Source organism: Suricata suricatta, chromosome 10 (genome assembly GCF_006229205.1).
Source record: "Suricata suricatta isolate VVHF042 chromosome 10, meerkat_22Aug2017_6uvM2_HiC, whole genome shotgun sequence".
Taxonomy (NCBI): Eukaryota; Metazoa; Chordata; class Mammalia; order Carnivora; family Herpestidae; genus Suricata; species Suricata suricatta.
The window spans coordinates 23671605-23689646 of record NC_043709.1 but is presented as its reverse complement, the minus strand read 5'-3'; the positions used below and the strand labels follow the sequence as shown (position 1 = coordinate 23689646).

At 41.2% G+C, this 18042-nt stretch overlaps 1 protein-coding gene across 2 annotated transcripts in view; it reads left to right on the top strand.

The window, feature by feature from the left end:
* The window catches only part of ELK3 (ETS transcription factor ELK3), a 38451-nt gene extending 23019 nt beyond the window's left edge, over positions 1 to 15432 (top strand). The window contains exons 3-4 of one of the 2 annotated variants that reach the window (XM_029953422.1): positions 7105 to 7227; positions 12940 to 15432. In XM_029953422.1, the coding sequence (XP_029809282.1) occupies positions 7105 to 7227; positions 12940 to 13038 (222 nt within the window). In that variant the 3' untranslated portion in view covers positions 13039 to 15432. The remainder of the gene's footprint in view (positions 1 to 7104; positions 7228 to 12939) is intronic. The other variant, XM_029953423.1, reaches the window with a different exon arrangement.
* Positions 15433 to 18042: the final 2610 nt, after the last annotated feature.

Below are 18042 nucleotides of genomic sequence, written 5' to 3'. Positions count from 1 at the left end.
TCTGGGGGCTTCCTCTCCCGAAGGGGACCTGCGTCTTTTCTCCCACGGGCAGCAGTGATGTCTCATTCCTGCAGCTCATTGTTTTTCTTCCTAGCTTAGCACTTTGTCACAAATTACTTTCCTCCGTGGGCTGTGCTGTGTGCAGCACGACACGTTTGTATGTAAACATGATGTTACCAGTGGGAACCTCCTACCAACCTTTCTTAACCATTGGCTTTGGAAGAAATGAAAGGTGTGCTATAATAACTTGATACCCTGAAGATGAAATTCCCAATAATTTACTTTCTTTATCCCAAGAACCGTTTATTTATTTTTTACTTATCCCAGGAATAATTCCCAGTTACTTTCATCCAGAACTATGGCAGGAGGAAGGGCAGGATTAAGAGACTCTTGGCATGAGCAGAGTCACGTGGCCACAGTTTCCTCCAGGGATCCTGTTAAACCATCTACCTTGTGTAGACCCAAGTTCAGATCTGAAATGTCATCTATGGTATGACGTGCATGAAAAAAGGTTCATTCTGCCCCAAGCCATAAACTGCATGCATCCAAACTATGTGTGGTGCATCTGCTGGGACCTGTACAGTGCAGCTGAGACTACTCTTGGGAACCAAGATTATGAATATAGACGGACGTGATGGTCACCCAAACACCCCTCACGCGTGGACTGAGGACCTGAGGACAGAGCATACAGAAGCCAGCTGCGTCCCAAGAAGCGAGGTAGTTGGAGCTCAGCCGCTGCGGTCATATTAGACTGTTGGTAGAAGAGCAAGGATGTTATTTCTCATGGCATGAGCCACAGAAATCGAGATGAGGGAGGAGCTGGGATGTGAAACCCTGTTGGGGCCTGGCCAGGCGCCACAGAGGCCTGAATAGTGCCAGCTGGGACTGCTGACTCCACGTGCCCTCGGCACCGTGGCACCGTCTGTCCCTCTGCCTTCCATTTGCCTCTTCTGTTCAGGGCCTCGCTTCTCATCTCTTCACAAGGTGCAGATGGTTCGGAACTGGAGGCCGCCATGTTGCTTTTCCCTCCGTTCATGCCAAGGCCTCTGTTATCTCCCGTGAGATGTTTGATGCTGAACTCGATACGTGCGGGCGGCGGGCACGACCTCCCCATCAGAGTCTGAGCACGCATGCTCCAGGCTGTTTTATTCGCAGCGGCCTTGACGGGCTCTAATTGAGTGGAGAGAGCCTGCAGAGGACTGAAATGTGAAAACCTCCTTTCTTTACTTTACTGGTGGGGTAATAACATTGGGCCAAGATCATAAGGTGGGAATTTAGAGTACAATGGATGCGTCTCAAGCCAAGCACTGAGGATATATTGCGTTGTGCCCTGGCTCTAGAGTGGTTTCCCATCTTAGTGTCTCCTTTGCCATTATCACAAAGGCAAACACGATTTTCCCCTTCATCCCACTCTGCACAGCACTTGTCCAGCTTAGCCTAAAACCGCCTCTGTACTGACCGTACAGGGGACAGGTTGTCCTTCTAGAAGCTCTTGGCAGTGGAAGATGTTGCTAGTAGAGTTTTGCGTGACGTGACCCTCCAGCTGAAGGTTCTTCCCTCCCTCGCTCGGGGCTGCCCAGGATAAACTGTGACAGCGTGGACCTCCCTCTTTCCACCTTGGAGCCTGTCTCATCTCCCTCCTCTGCCTTCCAGGTTCCACTGCCTCCTCCCCAGTTCTGCTCTTAACCCCTTTCCCCCTCCTGCCATTGACTACCCCTGCTTTATTTAGATTGTCATGGAATTCTGTTGTGAACTCTCATGGGATCCTTTCATGAGGATCAGCATATTCAGTGCTAAACAAACTTGTGTGTAATTTAACTTTTCTTCTAAAGTCTTTAAAATCAGTGTTTTTATTTGAATTGGGGCAACTCCAGGAGTCTTCCAGAGATAGCTTCCATTTATTTGAGGATTTGTTTTTAATCTCAGAATGGCATTGTCATGGATTCTGAGAGGCTGAGATTTGTGATATGTCGGTACAAGAAAATGTTAAATGGACAGCCTGATCTCCTCCTTTATTTTCTAGAGCCCAGAAGACTCAGATTACCAAATCAAATAATCTGCATATACTCGTTGTTGAGTGGCTCATGCACATCCTCTTTAGTCAGTAATGAACGGTTTCTATGTTAATTCATCTGGGAGATAACTGTTCAACACCTACTGTTTGCTAGTGATTGAGGTGCAGAAGTGAACAAGATAGACCATTCCTGCTCTCATGAGCTTTCAGCTTGTTGCCCAACAGGCAAAGAATATGGGGCAATAGAACTTAGGGTGATGTGAAATTTTAGGGGACCCTGAAAACTGGATGAGCAACTTAGACTTGTTTTGATAAGAAATTAACAGCTTGCTAGGATTTTTAGAGAGAGACAAATTCCCATTAGAACCTATCAACAAATTATCAAGCATTATTTGCAGATCACTTAAAGGATACGAGAAGTATGTACAGTGCCTATTTCCGTGACCTTAGGACCCAGCCAAGACAAGGCACGTGTGTGCGCGTGGGCACACACACACACACACACACACACACACACGCATGCACACGGCAAGAGTCAAATACATAGTGCAAAGAAGCACCATGGGAACAGAAGAGGGGAAAGATCATTCAGTTCAATTCACCATATAGGAAGTGAGCACCCATTTACACGTAAGATGCAGTCCGTGGAGCTGGAGAAACAAACATGAATTCGATTGTGCTTGATCATTAGGAGCTCATAACTTGCCCTAAATTGCTAGGCATACTATCCCAGATCAGTACAGAAGAAATATTAAGAAAGAAGGTATTAATTTTGCTGGGGATGGGGAAGGGTGTTGACAGGGCTGCCCGGAAGGCACGGGCACACTTGGGCAGGGTGTGGAAGGATTGGTAGCAGTCATCTGAAACATGAGGTGAAGAGGAACAGCTCAAACCAAGCCATAAAGATACTAAATAGCTTAGTGAATTAGGGGCAATCCCGTGGTTCAGTGGGGAGTGCGGATAAATTGCAAAGATGAAGGGGGTGAGTGACATCGTTGTGTTTTAGAAATCATCTTGATGATGTGGATTGGGGAGGGGTGAGGCCGGAACCAGTTAGTATATTATATTTAATATTCCAGATGAAAGACAAGGGGGCTCTAGGGCTATGACAGTTGGATGGGGCCAATGGGACACATGTGAGAGAGACCTAGGCAATGCCATCCACAGGTGTGAAGGTGGCAGGGGAGAACCACAAGTTGGGGATGAGGAGCATGGGAGAGGAATAAGCTCATGGGGAAAGGGAGGTTACATGTTCATTCGGGCCATCTTGAGTGTGAGGAGATGGTATGACGTAAAGGAGAGAATATCCACTTACAGCTGGAGCTAAGGAGTTTGAGACTGAAGGTAAAGTTAGGGAGTCACCAATATGTAAGGGGTGCTTAAAATCACGGAAACAGCATAGCCCAGGGAAGTAAGGGCTGAGTGGTCAGGGAAGATTCTGGAACAAGGGCTAAAGGACTGGTAGGTTGGAATTCTGTAGTGCTCAGGACACATCAAGCAAAGAAGGAGGGTTCGTATGAGGAAATTAGGGAGCATATGAAACCAGGTTATGGGGCAATCTCGAATGGTAGGTAAGGAACTCTTCCCCCTGAAACAAAGAATTTCAAGGGAGGATAGTATGTTAGGGTGACTGATTTGGTAGTGGTGCTCAGAAGAGATTGGAAGAGAGGTACCTGGGTGGCTCAGTTGGTTAAGGGTCCAACGCTTGGTTTCAACTCAGGTCATGATCTCACGGTTTGTGAGTTGGAGCCCCACACAGGCCTCTGTGCTGACAGTACAGAACCTGCTTGGGATTCTGTCTCTGCCCCTTCCCTACTCTCTTGTCTCAAAATAAATAAACTTAAAAAAATAAAATGAAGTATAGATTGGAAGAGAGACGAGAGGTAGACAGGTTTATGTGGCATTTGTTGAATGCCATTGGTAAGTTGATAAGGTTTTGAATGCAGCAAGAATGGAAACGGGGGTGAGGGGTGGGATAAATAAGAGAGTCACTTCGAAGAAGGATCCGCTGGCCGTGCCCAGAGGCTGTAGCCAGTGGGAGGGCATTTGCATCTCCGTGACCAGGATGCTGGGTTGAAGACAGGACTGAAGGTCTGTTCCATCATTGTGTCTTTGGTGCCTGATACATACCATGTACTCAGTATTCCTCGAGTGGATAGAAATGGGGAGTCATAAGAAACACTAGATTTGGAAAGAAGGTGAGGAATTCCAGTTTGAACATGTGGGACATTCCAAGTGGACATGTCCAGCAGGTGACAAGATAGGTGAGGGGATGCACCTGGAGTTACAGATCACTTCAGCTCATTAACTGAGCTGGGTACTACAGGAGGAAAAAAGATGAGCAAGATGCCTTAAAGGCTACAGAAAGAGGTATAATAAGAATATACAAATTGACATAATGAGGCAGGAAATGTTAAGGAAAAACGTGGTCATAAAGTATTATACAGATTCAGGAAGAAGAGAAAGGTCACCTGATTGAGGGAAAAGCAGAAAAGCCTGCTTTGAGGGGGTGGTGTTTTGAGGGGCAGAGGGAAGCAGGGGTAGGGTGGAGGAGGGGGTTTGAGGGCATGTTCAAGACCGGGGGCCTTGAACCAGAGCCCTCAAATGGGGTATGTCTGGGCAATGGCAGCTCACCAGGTTCAGCTCAAATGTGCAGGCTTTTTAGGAGACCCTGTTTTAGGTGGAAGAAGAACCGAGTTGGTGGGGAAGCGGGGGAGATGAAAACAAAAGACACCGAGAGGAAGGTCTTTCCCCTTGAACATCATTCCCCTTTGCCTTGGCTGCTAGGGCCTCTCCCTACCGGTGAGGGGATCAAGAAGTCCCTGTCTGCCATTCAGAAGGGCCCATTTGCTAAAATATTCTTTGGTGAAGGAAGAGGAAGCATGCATTTTGCTTGCGGCTTCTTTCTTTAGCCTCTAGCCCTCAGGCTGAGCCCACACCATCTTGCCTGACTCCAGGAGCTGGTGGAAAGCGGCTCTGAAAACTCACTGTATAGGAGATTAGCCAGGGTGAGCATTAAGAGGAACATCCCTTAAAAGAAAAACCAAATAGCTTTTTCTTTATAGCCTCCGGCTCTTCAGGGAGAAGAGGGACGGGAGGGAAGAGGAGCGAATGAAGTCCTCTCAAAATACGTATTTGCATACGTTATATAAGATATGTCAGACATGTGAAGTAGACGACTACTATATATTCTGAGTACATCCTGTACCCCTAGGAAACAAGTGTGCACACATCTCTCATCCAGACATGGGTATACATTTTAGACTAAAATAAAAATCCTATACTTCCTGTATTGCTTAAAGGATCACAAAGGAGTGGGTGTATACTTATGGCCCTGAAGAGAGAAAGCTAACTAGGTTTTGAAGACCAGAGGCTTATCGTCTCTCTCAAACTTGGGGAGCTCCATTGGTCAGTAAGCGAGGAGGCCCTGAACACACTGTTACTGTGGCATGTTGTGGTTGGAATTTGGTTCCAGAGTAACATGCAAATATTAGTTCCCCGATCACGTGAGCTTGTGCGCTTGAGCCTAATGTGACTGAGAGGAGCCTCGAAGGTACTGGCAGGTGCCTGGTTTCAGGACACTAAGGATGTTTGTGTATACATCAAGAATTTCTCCCATGAACAGATGAAATTCACAGTATACATCAGTTTCACTTTTCAGGACCACTTATTGAGCGTTTGCTGTGTACCTGGCACACATTAAGAGCTTTACATCGATCATCTTATTTCCTCTTCCTTAGCGATCCTGTAACGCAGGCCTTTTTTCGTCCCCATTTTACAGATGAGGAAACCAAGGCATACAGAGGTGACCTAGGTAGTAAGTAGTGGTTCTGAGGTTGGAACCCTGGCAGAGCCCGTGCTCAAAGTCTTAACTGTCAGACCAGATGGCCCGGTGTATTTGTGAAGCTGCCTCGCATTAGAACTGGGAAGTCGCTCGGAACATGTATTTATCCTGGGAACCTCACTGGTCATTCCACGTGTAGGCAACGCTGTGGAATAGAAGATTCAAATGACTTGGTATAAATTAGTTCACTTTTCAGTAGCTGTACAGTTTGAGAGCCTTTAGAGGTTTGTCTTTCTGCTGAACACAGCAGACCTTTCAACTTAGGTTTATGCCAACTGTTCCTGATAATTAACGAAGCTGCTGAAGCCAATTCTAGGAAAAAATAACACTTCAGTATCCAACATGATGCAATCTGCAACACTGGTGCCTTTGCTGTGGCTCTCAGTACACAAAGCACCTTATTGACATCACAAAACCGCTGAGCGGCTGCTTCTAGTCACCAAAGGTGCAAAACCACGCCGGGCCAGGATTTGGTCTCAGCTGAGAAGAAAAGCCATGCAGACTTAGCAGCCGGGAGAGCGGTTTCGCCTGCCCTCTGGCTGGCTTGCAGGCCAGGACTCCTGCGGCGTGCGTGCAAGCAGATGCAGTCCTCGAGCTCTCCCGGGAAACCCAGAGTTTTGGCTTTATACCCAATCTAACAAGAAAGAATTTTTCCCTCCTCCAAACCATTGCCAGGGAGATGAATTCTCATCAGCCCCACATCCGGAGTGGAATCTGGAGAAGCTAGTTCAGAACTTCTGAAGAAGCTGCTACAGGGTATTTTAATAGCAGTTCCTAAAATCTTAAAGGGCTGCTGATATCTGGGAAAGTGAAGCTTGAGCGGCCCTTTAAAAAGTGTGTGTGTGTGCAACCCAAGTAATAGATGTCTAGTGTAAGAAAATAAAGATAATGATATAGCCCCTTCGTGGAATGCCATACTGTACACTAAATCTTGTTTACTGGGAGAAGGAAGGGAGGCCAATTGAAGAAACCACCTGGACAAAAGTCGCTATAAACTTGAGTTTTACAGCTGGAATGGCTTAGGGAAGGTAACTTGTCCCTACTTTTCTCCTTTATAAAATTGCTAATACAATTAGCATTGAAGAAAAGTAAACTGCACAGCCTTGCAGAAATAACATGGTTTTCAGATTTTCTGAACATGGTGAGGCTTATTTCTTGGTTCAAGGCTGGTGTATCTAGCCTCAGTGCTGATCACGGCCAGAGTCAGGTGATGCCTTCATCAAAATCTGTGTGCTTTTTTCCCCAGACACCAAATGGATTGCTTCTGACCCCGAGTCCACTGCTATCCAGCATCCATTTCTGGAGCAGCCTTAGTCCAGTTGCTCCTCTGAGTCCTGCCCGGTTGCAAGGGCCAAACACGCTGTTCCAGGTGAGCATTTAGAAATGAACTTTTACACATTGAACTTCTAAAGGATGTGTTTCCCCAGTAAATCCTGCAGAGGTTACAGAATTCTACCCTCCATTTGGTTAAAATGTTCAGTTTCCCGAGGGAGTTGATGGGGCTATAAAAGCCAGCCTTCAAAGGCAGACATTTTCATTGAGGCAGAAATGGCATATTTATGTCAGATATCTACAGGTGGAACAATTAATTCATTAAGTATTTGGATATCTTCACTGACTATGACACTGGAAATTTATTAAGGAAAAGGAACACCTTTAAAACTATTTTATAAAATCTCAAACTTTAAAAAATTAATCAACCTATTAACATTACTTGAAATAAATTGAAAAACAAAGATCATGAAGAATGTCTCCATACTGTAATAGAAAAGTTATCTGTAGAATTCTGTAGATCGTCATTAATTTCTCCCTGTTCCGTAAGAAAGGGACATCCAAGGCATTTGGTTAAAAACGAAGTCTTAGCTGCTTTATCCTGCACAACTCCTGTTGCTAGGTGGGCACATTTGTTACTCATTCATACACTAGAATTATGCGGCAGCAGGCCTGCTATCCTGTGGTAATCCGGATTTCCTCTTTGAGAGACTCAGACTGTTTCTCACAGACCAAGATGTTATTACTAAGAGAATAGAAAGAGTCCTAGGGGCAGGAGTGAATCGGAGCTGGGGGAAGTAAGAACTCGCTCTCTCCAGCCTGTCAGCCACCCACCCTGACTCCTGTGCCTGCCTCCCAGTGTGGCTTACCCAAGGCAGTTGTAGTTCTTTTCTCCCCTTGCACCCAGCACTGGCCACTCTATTTATCACTGCCTATTCACCAGGCAACCTCCACTAGGCTGGGCCTTCAGGAGGCTGGAAACGCACTGTGTTTCTTGTTTACTGTGGTGTGCCCTCAGTGTCGGGCACATTGCTGGGCACACAAATGATGATGCTTAGTAATTATCGCTGACTAAATGAGTGGATGCCTAAGAACTCACCAAGAAACTGGGACACCTCGCTGGCTCAGTCTGTAGAGTATGTGGCTCTTGGGGCTCAAACTCACAATTGTGAGATCGAGCCCCATGTTCAAACTACAGATTATTTTAAAAAGAATAAATTAAGAATGGTCTAAGAATGTTAAGTGTTAAAAAGATCAGATCTCCATGCTTTTCTGAGTTGGTCATTTTGCTTGGCAACGTTAACATTTACCTCCTCCGGAGCTGTACCCGCGCTGGGATTTAGGGTCTTGGAAGAAGGGTGGAGCTAAAGAGGTTTTGATTGCTATCTTGCTTCTCTGGTTTCCTGGGAAGCTGAGGTAGAGTTGTCATGATGTGACTGTATATCCCTAGAGTGATCAGGTTTCTCTTCGGGCCCATCTTCTCATCACAAGAAATTGAGCTATGGTCATATGCGGCCAACATGTTTATACTTATCCATCTGAACTCAGGCAGAGAAATAAAAATTAGGAACAGTGAGCAAGGGAAGTACTAGCAAAGTTTCAGATTAGTAATCTTTTGGTGGAGAGTTAAAAGACCTTACTTCCTGGTATTCAGGTTGGAGTGGCCGTCTCCTAGCAGTAGGGTTCCTGATTAGGGCACAAGTGGTTTGGAGCATGTGTGCGGGGAGCTCTGTGGGCCTAGGGACTGCGGCACTGCTCCCGTCCTAGCATCTACCAAGGCCTCCTAGGGTTCACTAGATGTTGGTGAACAACAATGGAATCTCCCTCCCTTCCTTCCTGACTGGGAATTCTGCCACCTGACTGGCACAGGACTTCATGATCTAAGGAATTCATGGAAAGCTGTTGGTTGGGAGTTCTTTGGGATCCCTTGCCTTAGAATCTAAACCTTTTCGAGCCCATCACGCCTAACAGTGACAACTGCCCGTGTCCGTAGTGTCTCAACACATCAGGGTAGTAGGAGCTCTGCGTGCTGGATATACGTCGCCTTTTCTCTTTGGTCATGAATGTAAACCAGTGGCTCTCAACGTTAGTGTGCAACAGAATCAGCTTAAATGGTGGGTCAAAAGCTGGCTGGGCTCCAACCCCAGAGTTTCTGATTCAGAAGATCTGGGATTGGGACTGAAAACAACATCTTTTCGAGATCCTAGCAATGCTGCTGCCCCAGGAATCCACTGAGAACCACTGCAGACCAGTGGTTCCTAATTTATAATGAGAATTCTGCAGAAGAAACTGCTGCATTTAATTTCACAAACTCTTATCTGCTGTCCTCTCTACCAGAGCCATTCAAAACAAAGCCGCTACAAATAGGGGCGTCGGGATGGGGAATCTAATCATTTTTGGATGACTGGCAGGGCCTTCCTTGTGCCCTGTCATTGGGGTCCATAAGACTAAGGAAAAACAACTTTGTACCTTTTAAAATATCATCACTCTTCCTATGATAAAAGCAGTTGTGATAGAAGTTGGAACTAACAATTTTTAAAACAGTAAATAAAATGTGGTAAGAATATTAAAAATTAAGATTATCAGTAGTACTCCTTTTAAAATAATTTTCTTTAAAAATAACCTTTCACATATACTGTAAATGTGTTGGAGGAATAAAAGAAATAACACTTCGGCTACAGTAAGTTTTAAATGATGCTTGCAAGTCTCCTATTGTGAGGCTTAGAAAAGGAGACCAGAAACCTTAGGGTAGCAGTTGACAGAGAGGAGGAGTTTTTGCACAAAAGGTCCACTGATATAATTTTTGTGGCAATTTATAGCAGATACTGGGGAATTGAAGGGAGAGAAGATAGTGCCTTTCTGGACGAGGTATATTTAAAAGTAAAGTGATTCTGGTCAGAACAGTTTGGCAGTTTGAACTTATCTATAGGATGTCTGTTCCACTTTGAAACAGATTTTGATCAAATATGGAACAGGTACAGAGAATATCTCAAAACAAGGCAGTGCTAATTAAGTTTTTCAATTAAGAAGGTTTTCTGTAATTTGCAATTCAACAAATCTAACCCAGAAAAGATTTCCAGTGCTCTGTTATCAGGGATTGTAGAAGATACACAATATGGGAATAATAGATTTATAAACAAAATGTTGTGGGAACCCAACTGTTTTCTAGCAGGTGGCACCTGAGCTGGGTAGAAAGGACAGGATTGTGGCAGAGAGAAAAGCACCTTTTAGATTATCTGAATGATTTGGCTGTGCAACTACAGTCTGTTCACAGACAGGGTGCTCAGAATTTTCCACCATAATCTCTTAAGCAACCATGGGAGGCTTTCTTAGCTGGAGATAGTGTAGTAAAATGTCTATTTTCAATATTTTTTATAGTTTACCTGAGACAGTGAGCATGAGTGGAGTAGAGGAAGAATCCCAAGCAGGCTCCACACTGTCAGCATGGAGCCTGATGTGGGTCTTGAACTCATGAACCATGAGATCATGACCTGAGCTGAAGTCAGACACTTTTTAAATGACTGAACCACCTACGCATTCCTATAATTTCTATTTTAGAAAGATGTGGAGAAAAGATTGAAGAGAAAGTGTAAGGGACAGGAAGAGATGAGAGAAATTTATTACTCCAAATGAGGGAAAATACCTTTTAAAGTAGTAGAAATGGGAATATATTTAGAAGACATTCCAGAGGTAAAATTGAGAGGAAGACTTTTAGTTGGGTTTGAGGAGGAAGAGGTAGTGAAAATTAGGGAGAGACAAAGACTACTTATGTGATTAAAAGACAGGAAATGCTTCGTGTAAGAAGCTCACATTTTTTGAGGGCTACTATATGCTAGCCATTGTTTGAAGCACTTTTCGTGGCTTCTCATTTAATACAGTTGACCCTTGAACACTATGGGGGCTGGGGTGCTCACCCTTGCAGTCAAAAATCCTTGTATAACTTCTGACTCTTCAAAAACTTAATTACTAATAGCCTGAAACCTTTCTGATAACAGCTGACACATACTTCGCATGTTCTGTATATTATATGCTGTATGTATTCTTATAAAAAGTTAGCCAGGGAAAAGAAAACCATAAGGCAAAGACCTTTATAGTTCTATGCTGTTTGTTGAACAAATCTGCAAACCTGTGTTGTTCAAGAGTCACGTGTACTCCCAGTAATTCTTTCTGAAAACTGAAGGAAACTAAGGCCCAGAGATTTTGCTCAGTTTACCCAAGACCACACGCTAGTAACTAGCGAAACCTGGATTCGAGTTTGGGGTCATGCTCCTGTCACCACTCTCACTGACTTAAGGGCGAGCACAGACTTGCTGGCTTTTGGGGAAGATGCATTGATGGGGACACCCAACTGACAGCAGGAAATGACTGTTGAATCCAGTACGGGAGAAAGGCAGGCTGCGAGGAAGGCTGCAACGTCAGAAAAGGGAGTGGAGGTCGGGAGTCAATAAAGATGGCGCATGCCAGAAAAGCCAAGCAAGAAAAACTACGGAAGTAAACTACAGAAATAAAGGGCAGAGGGCAGAAACCAATAATACATATTTTAACCAGGAAGAGTAACAAAACCAAAACCTGATTCTTTTGGAAACAACAGTAAAATGGTAAAACACAAACCAAAATGAGGTAAGACTGCCAATAAGCTAAAGGAATGATAATTCAAAACCTGCTCTTTCAGGGTCTGCTCTGAAGTCAATGTAAATAGTAGTTAGGAGCATGGATCTTGATAACCCAGCTGAAATGGATAAAATGTTACAAACAACTAAAGTTCCAAAGTGTCAGAAGAGAGACAAAACCTTGAATTTGTTAATGACCATTAAGGAAATTGAAATAGTATTTAAAGGGCATCCCCACATGCTGTGGGGATAACCAAACTTACATTACAGGCTCCTAGGTATCAACTGAAGTGACAGCTACTGATAAACTGAAAGGCACTAGACATAAGTTATTGAAATAGTTTGAAAATTGAAAAAATATATTATTCTATAAGTATTGTACAGTACTTCTAACTTGGGCTAGGTTTTGAAGTTCGATATTTCATCTTGAAACTTAATAACGTATCTAGACGAAATAGAAATGATACTAGAAGATGGCCCATGAGATCATCTTGACACCTGTCATTCTGGACAATGAAAATCTAGTCATGAATCGTAATGTATTAAAGGGAGGCCTTTAAATATTCCTGGTCAGGTGGGAGATAGCTGTGGTGTTTCTTTCAGACCTGAAAGTTCTCAAAGCCCATGCCTTTATCCTACATATCATCTTAGTTACCAACAAAACAAATTAATGTTACTTTCTGTCACTTGTTTATCACTGTGAAGTGTGATAGTGTCATTGTAATTGAAAAGAATATTTCCTCAGGCCCAAAATATATTCTTGCTTTCTAAATCTTTTAAGGTAAAATACACATTTTTAATAGTTACTGAGAAGCATCTTTATAGTACTCTGGATAAACCATGGCCATTTTCAAAATAGTATTAGAAATTTTACAAGGGAATCAGTTAAGGCTGTTGTCTCTGGTTCTCAAAAACAAGATTTAAAGCAAATTAGCATTCTGAGTAGTTTGGAGCCTCTTAAAACGAGTATTAGAACATGCTTTAGCAACATATAAAGTATACATTTTTTTCTAGTGACCTAGGCATATAAAATAGGGAGATTTTCTAGGCCTTAGTTCTTAGTTCTGGGTAATCGTGATCTCACTCTGTAGAACAGTCCCAGGGGCAATCCACCACGGTCTGTGTAGGAATGTAAAGAACTCCGGTTTATCCCAATGGGTTTGCAGTAATTTATATTAAAAATCTTTTGTTCCTTACAGTTTCCAACACTGCTTAACGGCCACATGCCGGTGCCAATCCCCAGTCTGGATAGAGCCGCTTCTCCAGTACTGCTCTCTTCGAACTCTCAGAAATCCTGATGACATCTGGCCACAATTAAAGACTATTAACTGATGAGACAAATCTGTCCCCATGGGCTAGTTTACCTGTGTCATGAGAAGGACCTTGTGAAACCCTCTGTTAATTTGGTTTGCACTTTTCATAACATGGATGGTTTAGATTTATGTTAGCATTTTTAAAACCTTTTTATATTCAAGTATATATGAAGATCTGTTTGGCATTAAGTGAATTTTAATGTTTTTGTTTTTATATCCTCTTAGCTCATAAGTGTTGAACACTGTTGACAGTGAAGAACTTTTCTTAATGGTTTTCAGTATAACTAATAAGGATGTGAAGCTTTTTTTCCTCTTTAATTCCGCGTATGCTGAACTATGCTTATAGACACTATAACCAGCTGTGCCTTCCTTTGCATTTATAGTTTTATGTAAATGATTTCTATACTTTTTAGTATTAAGAGAAAATGTTTGAAAGACAAATTAGTATCAAACAGCTCTCTAGTAGAATTTCATTATTTTCCACAAGTAGGCAACATGAAAGCATATTCATATTTTTCCTTTTTGCTTTCAATTGTATAAGAATTGCCTTAGAACCTCTTTTGAACTGAAATTCAGTAAATGTCCAAGTTAATGTTTTTATAAAAGAAACTAAGCCATATTTAGGAAATAAACATTCATAAAAGAAAATGTTCTAAAGTGCATTTTTTAAAAAATGAACTTTGAAAGGCTAGCCACCTAGCTGTTTACAATCATCTAGACTCCCCAAAGGCAAAAACCTGGGATGGAAATCTACATCAAGTTCACTCTACCCATGCCCTTGAACTAAATCCTATGTAAGCATGTTCTTATTTCAAAAAATTAGCTGTGGTTCTCCCAGTTTTCCTGGAGAATCACACCCTTGATACATTTCTAGTATCATTATGGAGTTAGGGTTTCTCTAAACCGCTCCAACTATAATTAACATTTAAAAATCCTATGCTTTGGAAGAGGCGCACAGACAACAATTTTGTAACATCAAGTATCTTCATGTGTACAGGCATAGCCTTGCTTGTGGAAACTGAGAGGTAGGATACATTGCTTCATGTATTACTAAGTTTCTAGGGAGAATGAAGGAAACTGGATACAAGAAATATAAAATTCTTTAGGAACCTCATCATTGTGGAACTGAATTAGTAATAATTTGGAGCACTCAGCAGTAAACTGTCTTGTGTAGCACAGTTTAGAACAGTGATAACAGAAACTCTAAGGCACTGTTCTGTACATGAAGTAGGAAAATTCTAATGTGAAGAGAACTGGAAAGTGCCCTGTGCTTTCAATTCAAGATCAGATTATCGTCCTGAACTAGAAGTAATCAATTTGAACTGTGGCTAAATAACTGACTCCAAAGTAGGTGTTAAATGGCAAGGATTATGAAAAAGCATACTAGAGATAAAGCTTATAAAAACATTTTTGGAATTTTCAAAAAAAACCTTAAAATCTTGAGATTTTTTTATTGGAACTAAGCATCTCCGTACATCTCCAATATACACCTCTGGACATAAATTCCAAAACCCACCGATACTACTGTCACTCCCTCATAGGCTGAGGATAATTCTGTACTAAAAGAGCTGGTCTGGGGAACAGAGATGTACCCAACACGAAATGTTAGAGGTGGAGGGGGCCTCTGAGAATGCTGCTCACCAGGGTTTCCAGATACGCCTATTACAGAAGCAACTGGGAGCTGCCTAAGGCCAAACAGCTCATGAAAGGTAGAACAGTGATTGGTGCTCAGTCCAGTCCTGCTTTCCCATGCCTCGCTGTAACTAACTACTGGCCCCAAGCTATATGTGAGGTAGAAAAAAAGCTGATAAAGATAGAAAAGAACATTAAAAAAAAAAAAAAGTCCGATAAGCGAAGAACACATCCCAGAATTAAGATTCTTAGCAGAGAACGTTAATCAATGTACAAAAACTTCAAAAATATCTTTAAGTGTATATGCTGACTGGAAATACCCAAATGAATATAAGCCCAATTCCTGTATTTCCTTCCTTGAAAGACTATGATTAACATGGATTCTAGCTCTGTTTATTAGAAATGGAAAAACACCACGATTTTTATGGATCAGAAAACTCTGACACAAATAGAGAATTGGAGGTATTGAAATGTAACCTTTATAGCTCTGCCTCATTCTGTATGTGTGTGTTTTAACAATTACTTTAGAGAATAGATTTCAAAGAACATACTAAATAACTTTTTTTTTCCCTTTCTACTGTCTACTTGATCAGTGTTAAACTGCTATGGCTAAGGTTTTATAGAATTATAACCTAAACGTTGGTCTCTTTGTACACACCTTTTCTATGAGTGCATATCTTCATTCACTTTCATATATGTATCAATTTTACTATTATTTTTGTTCAATAAATACTTTGTGATAAAAGGTGTGAGGAGGCAAGTGGGTTGGTTTACTTCCATTTACTTGGGATGATCCAAATTTTACTTTTCCATATGGGTACAAGTTGAAAAATAAGTCTTGGCCTCTAGCCTTAAATATGGTACATCAAAATATACTACTGTATATATAATTTGCTTTAAAAGAGATATTTAATGAAACAAACAATTGAGGTTGAATTGGTGAGGGTTGGGGAGGAGAATGGGTTTGAAAAGTAATCCCTTGATCTTTTAAATCTTAAGCTCTACCAATCATTCTACATTGAAAGATAGGGTATGGGGCAGTGAAGGGAAAAAACAAATGATTATTTTTTTTTAGCTGCAACTAATATCATGCTAAATGGTGACTGAAAGTGTTTTCCCTAACATAAAGAACAAGATAAGGATGCTCTCTGTTGCCAAATCTACTTCAACACAATACTGAAAGTCTAACCAAAGTAATTAGGCAAGAAAAATAAATTATACAGGAAGTAAAACTATCTCTATTCATGGAAGACATCATCTTACATGTAGAAAACCTTAAAGAACCACAAAAAAATAAACAACTTCAGCAAAATTATAGGACACAAAATCAACACAAAAATAATTTGTATTTCTACACACTAGCAAATGAAAAATTCAAAAAAGAAAACAATTCTGTCAACAATAATATCAAAAAGAACAGAATACTTAGGAATTAAATTCATCAAGGAGGCACAAGACTTATACACTGAAAAACTATAAAACATTTTAAAAGAAATTAAAGACATCTTGCATTTATGGACTAGAAGATTTAATATTAAGATCACAGAACTCCCAAAGTAATCTACAGATTCAACCAATGCAATTCCTTTCACAATCCCAATGGCATATTTCCTCAGAAATAGAAAAATCCCATCCTAAAATTTATATGGAATTTCAAGGGACCCTGAATAGCCAAAACAATCTTGAAAAAGAAGAACAAAGTTGGAGGACTCCTTGATTTCAAAATTACAAAGCTACACATAATGAAAACACTGTGGTACTGGCCAAAAGAGATACCAATAAAATAGAATCAAGAGCCCCCAAATAAACTCTCACACAGACGGCCAACTGAGTTTTAACAAGGGTGCCAAGACCATTTAATGGTAAAAGCATAGTCTTTTTAACAAATAGTGCAGGGAAAACTAGACATTCACATGCAAAAGGATGAAGTTAGATCCAAACTTCATACTACATACAAAAATTAACTCAAAGCCCTAAATGTAAGCATAAAAACCATAAAGATCTTAAGAGGAAAATATTCATGACCTTAAATTTGGCAGTAGTTTCTTACATATGCCACCAAGAGCAGAAGTAAAAAGAACAACCAAAACTTCATTAAAATAAAAACTCTTGGGATGCCAGGGTAGCTCAGTCAATTAACCATCTGACGCTTGATTTCAGCTCAGGTCATGATGATATGCTTTGTCAGTTCAAGCCCTGCATCAAGCTCTGCACTGACGAGGAAGAGCAGCTTGGGATTCTCTCTCCCCCTCCCCCATGTGCTTGTGCAAATACACTCTCTCAAAAATAAACTCTAAAAATAAATAAATAAATAAATAAAATGAAAAAGGATACCTTCAAGAAAGTAAAAAACCCACAGCATAGAAGAAAATAACTCCTAATCATCTCTCTCATGAGTCTAATACCTAGAACTACACAGCTTTGACCCAACTCACCACCACCAACAACCCAATTTCAAAATGGGTAATAGATGAATAGTTTTCTCAGAAGCAAATAAACAAATGGCCAATAAGGACATGAAAAGATGCTCAACATCCTTACTCGTTAGAGAAATGCAAATCAAAAGCACAAAGAGATACCATGTCATATGTACTACAATGAATATAATAATTTGTTTAAAAAACAGAAGTGTTGGTAAGAATGAGATATTGGAACTCTTATACATTATGACTAGGAATGTAAAATGGTGCCATGGAAAATTGATGGTTCCTCAAAAAGGTAAACAAAGATTATGCATTACCCAATAATTCCACTCCTAGATATTTAAACTCAAAGACATGAAAACAAGGACCCAAACAGATGCTTTTACACCCACAAGCAGGACAGCATTATTCACAAAAGCCAAAAAATTGGGGAAAGCCAGTGTGAAACCAACAGATGAATATTTAAACAAAATGTTGCATATTCACAGAATATTTTTCAGATATGAAAATAACATTCTGATATATGCTACAACATGAATAAAACTTAAAAACATCATCCTAAATGAATGAAATAAGCAAGACACAAAAGGACAAATGTGGCATAACTCAACATACGTGAAAGATCTACAAGAGACAAATTTAGACACAAAAAGTCCAGGCATATGACTCCTGATCTCAGGGTTGTGTGAGCCCCATTTTGAGTGCAGAGATTATGTAAGTAAATAAATAAAAACTTAGAAAAGAAAGAGTACTGGCATACCTTGGAGAGACTGCAAGTGCAGTTCCACACCATTGCAATAAATATAATAGTGAATCAAATGAATTTTTTGGTTTCCTGGTGCATATAAAAATTAGGTGTAGGTAAGCTGGTTAAGTGTCACACTCTTGATTTTGGCTCATGTCATGATCATGGTTCATGAGTTTGAGCCCCACC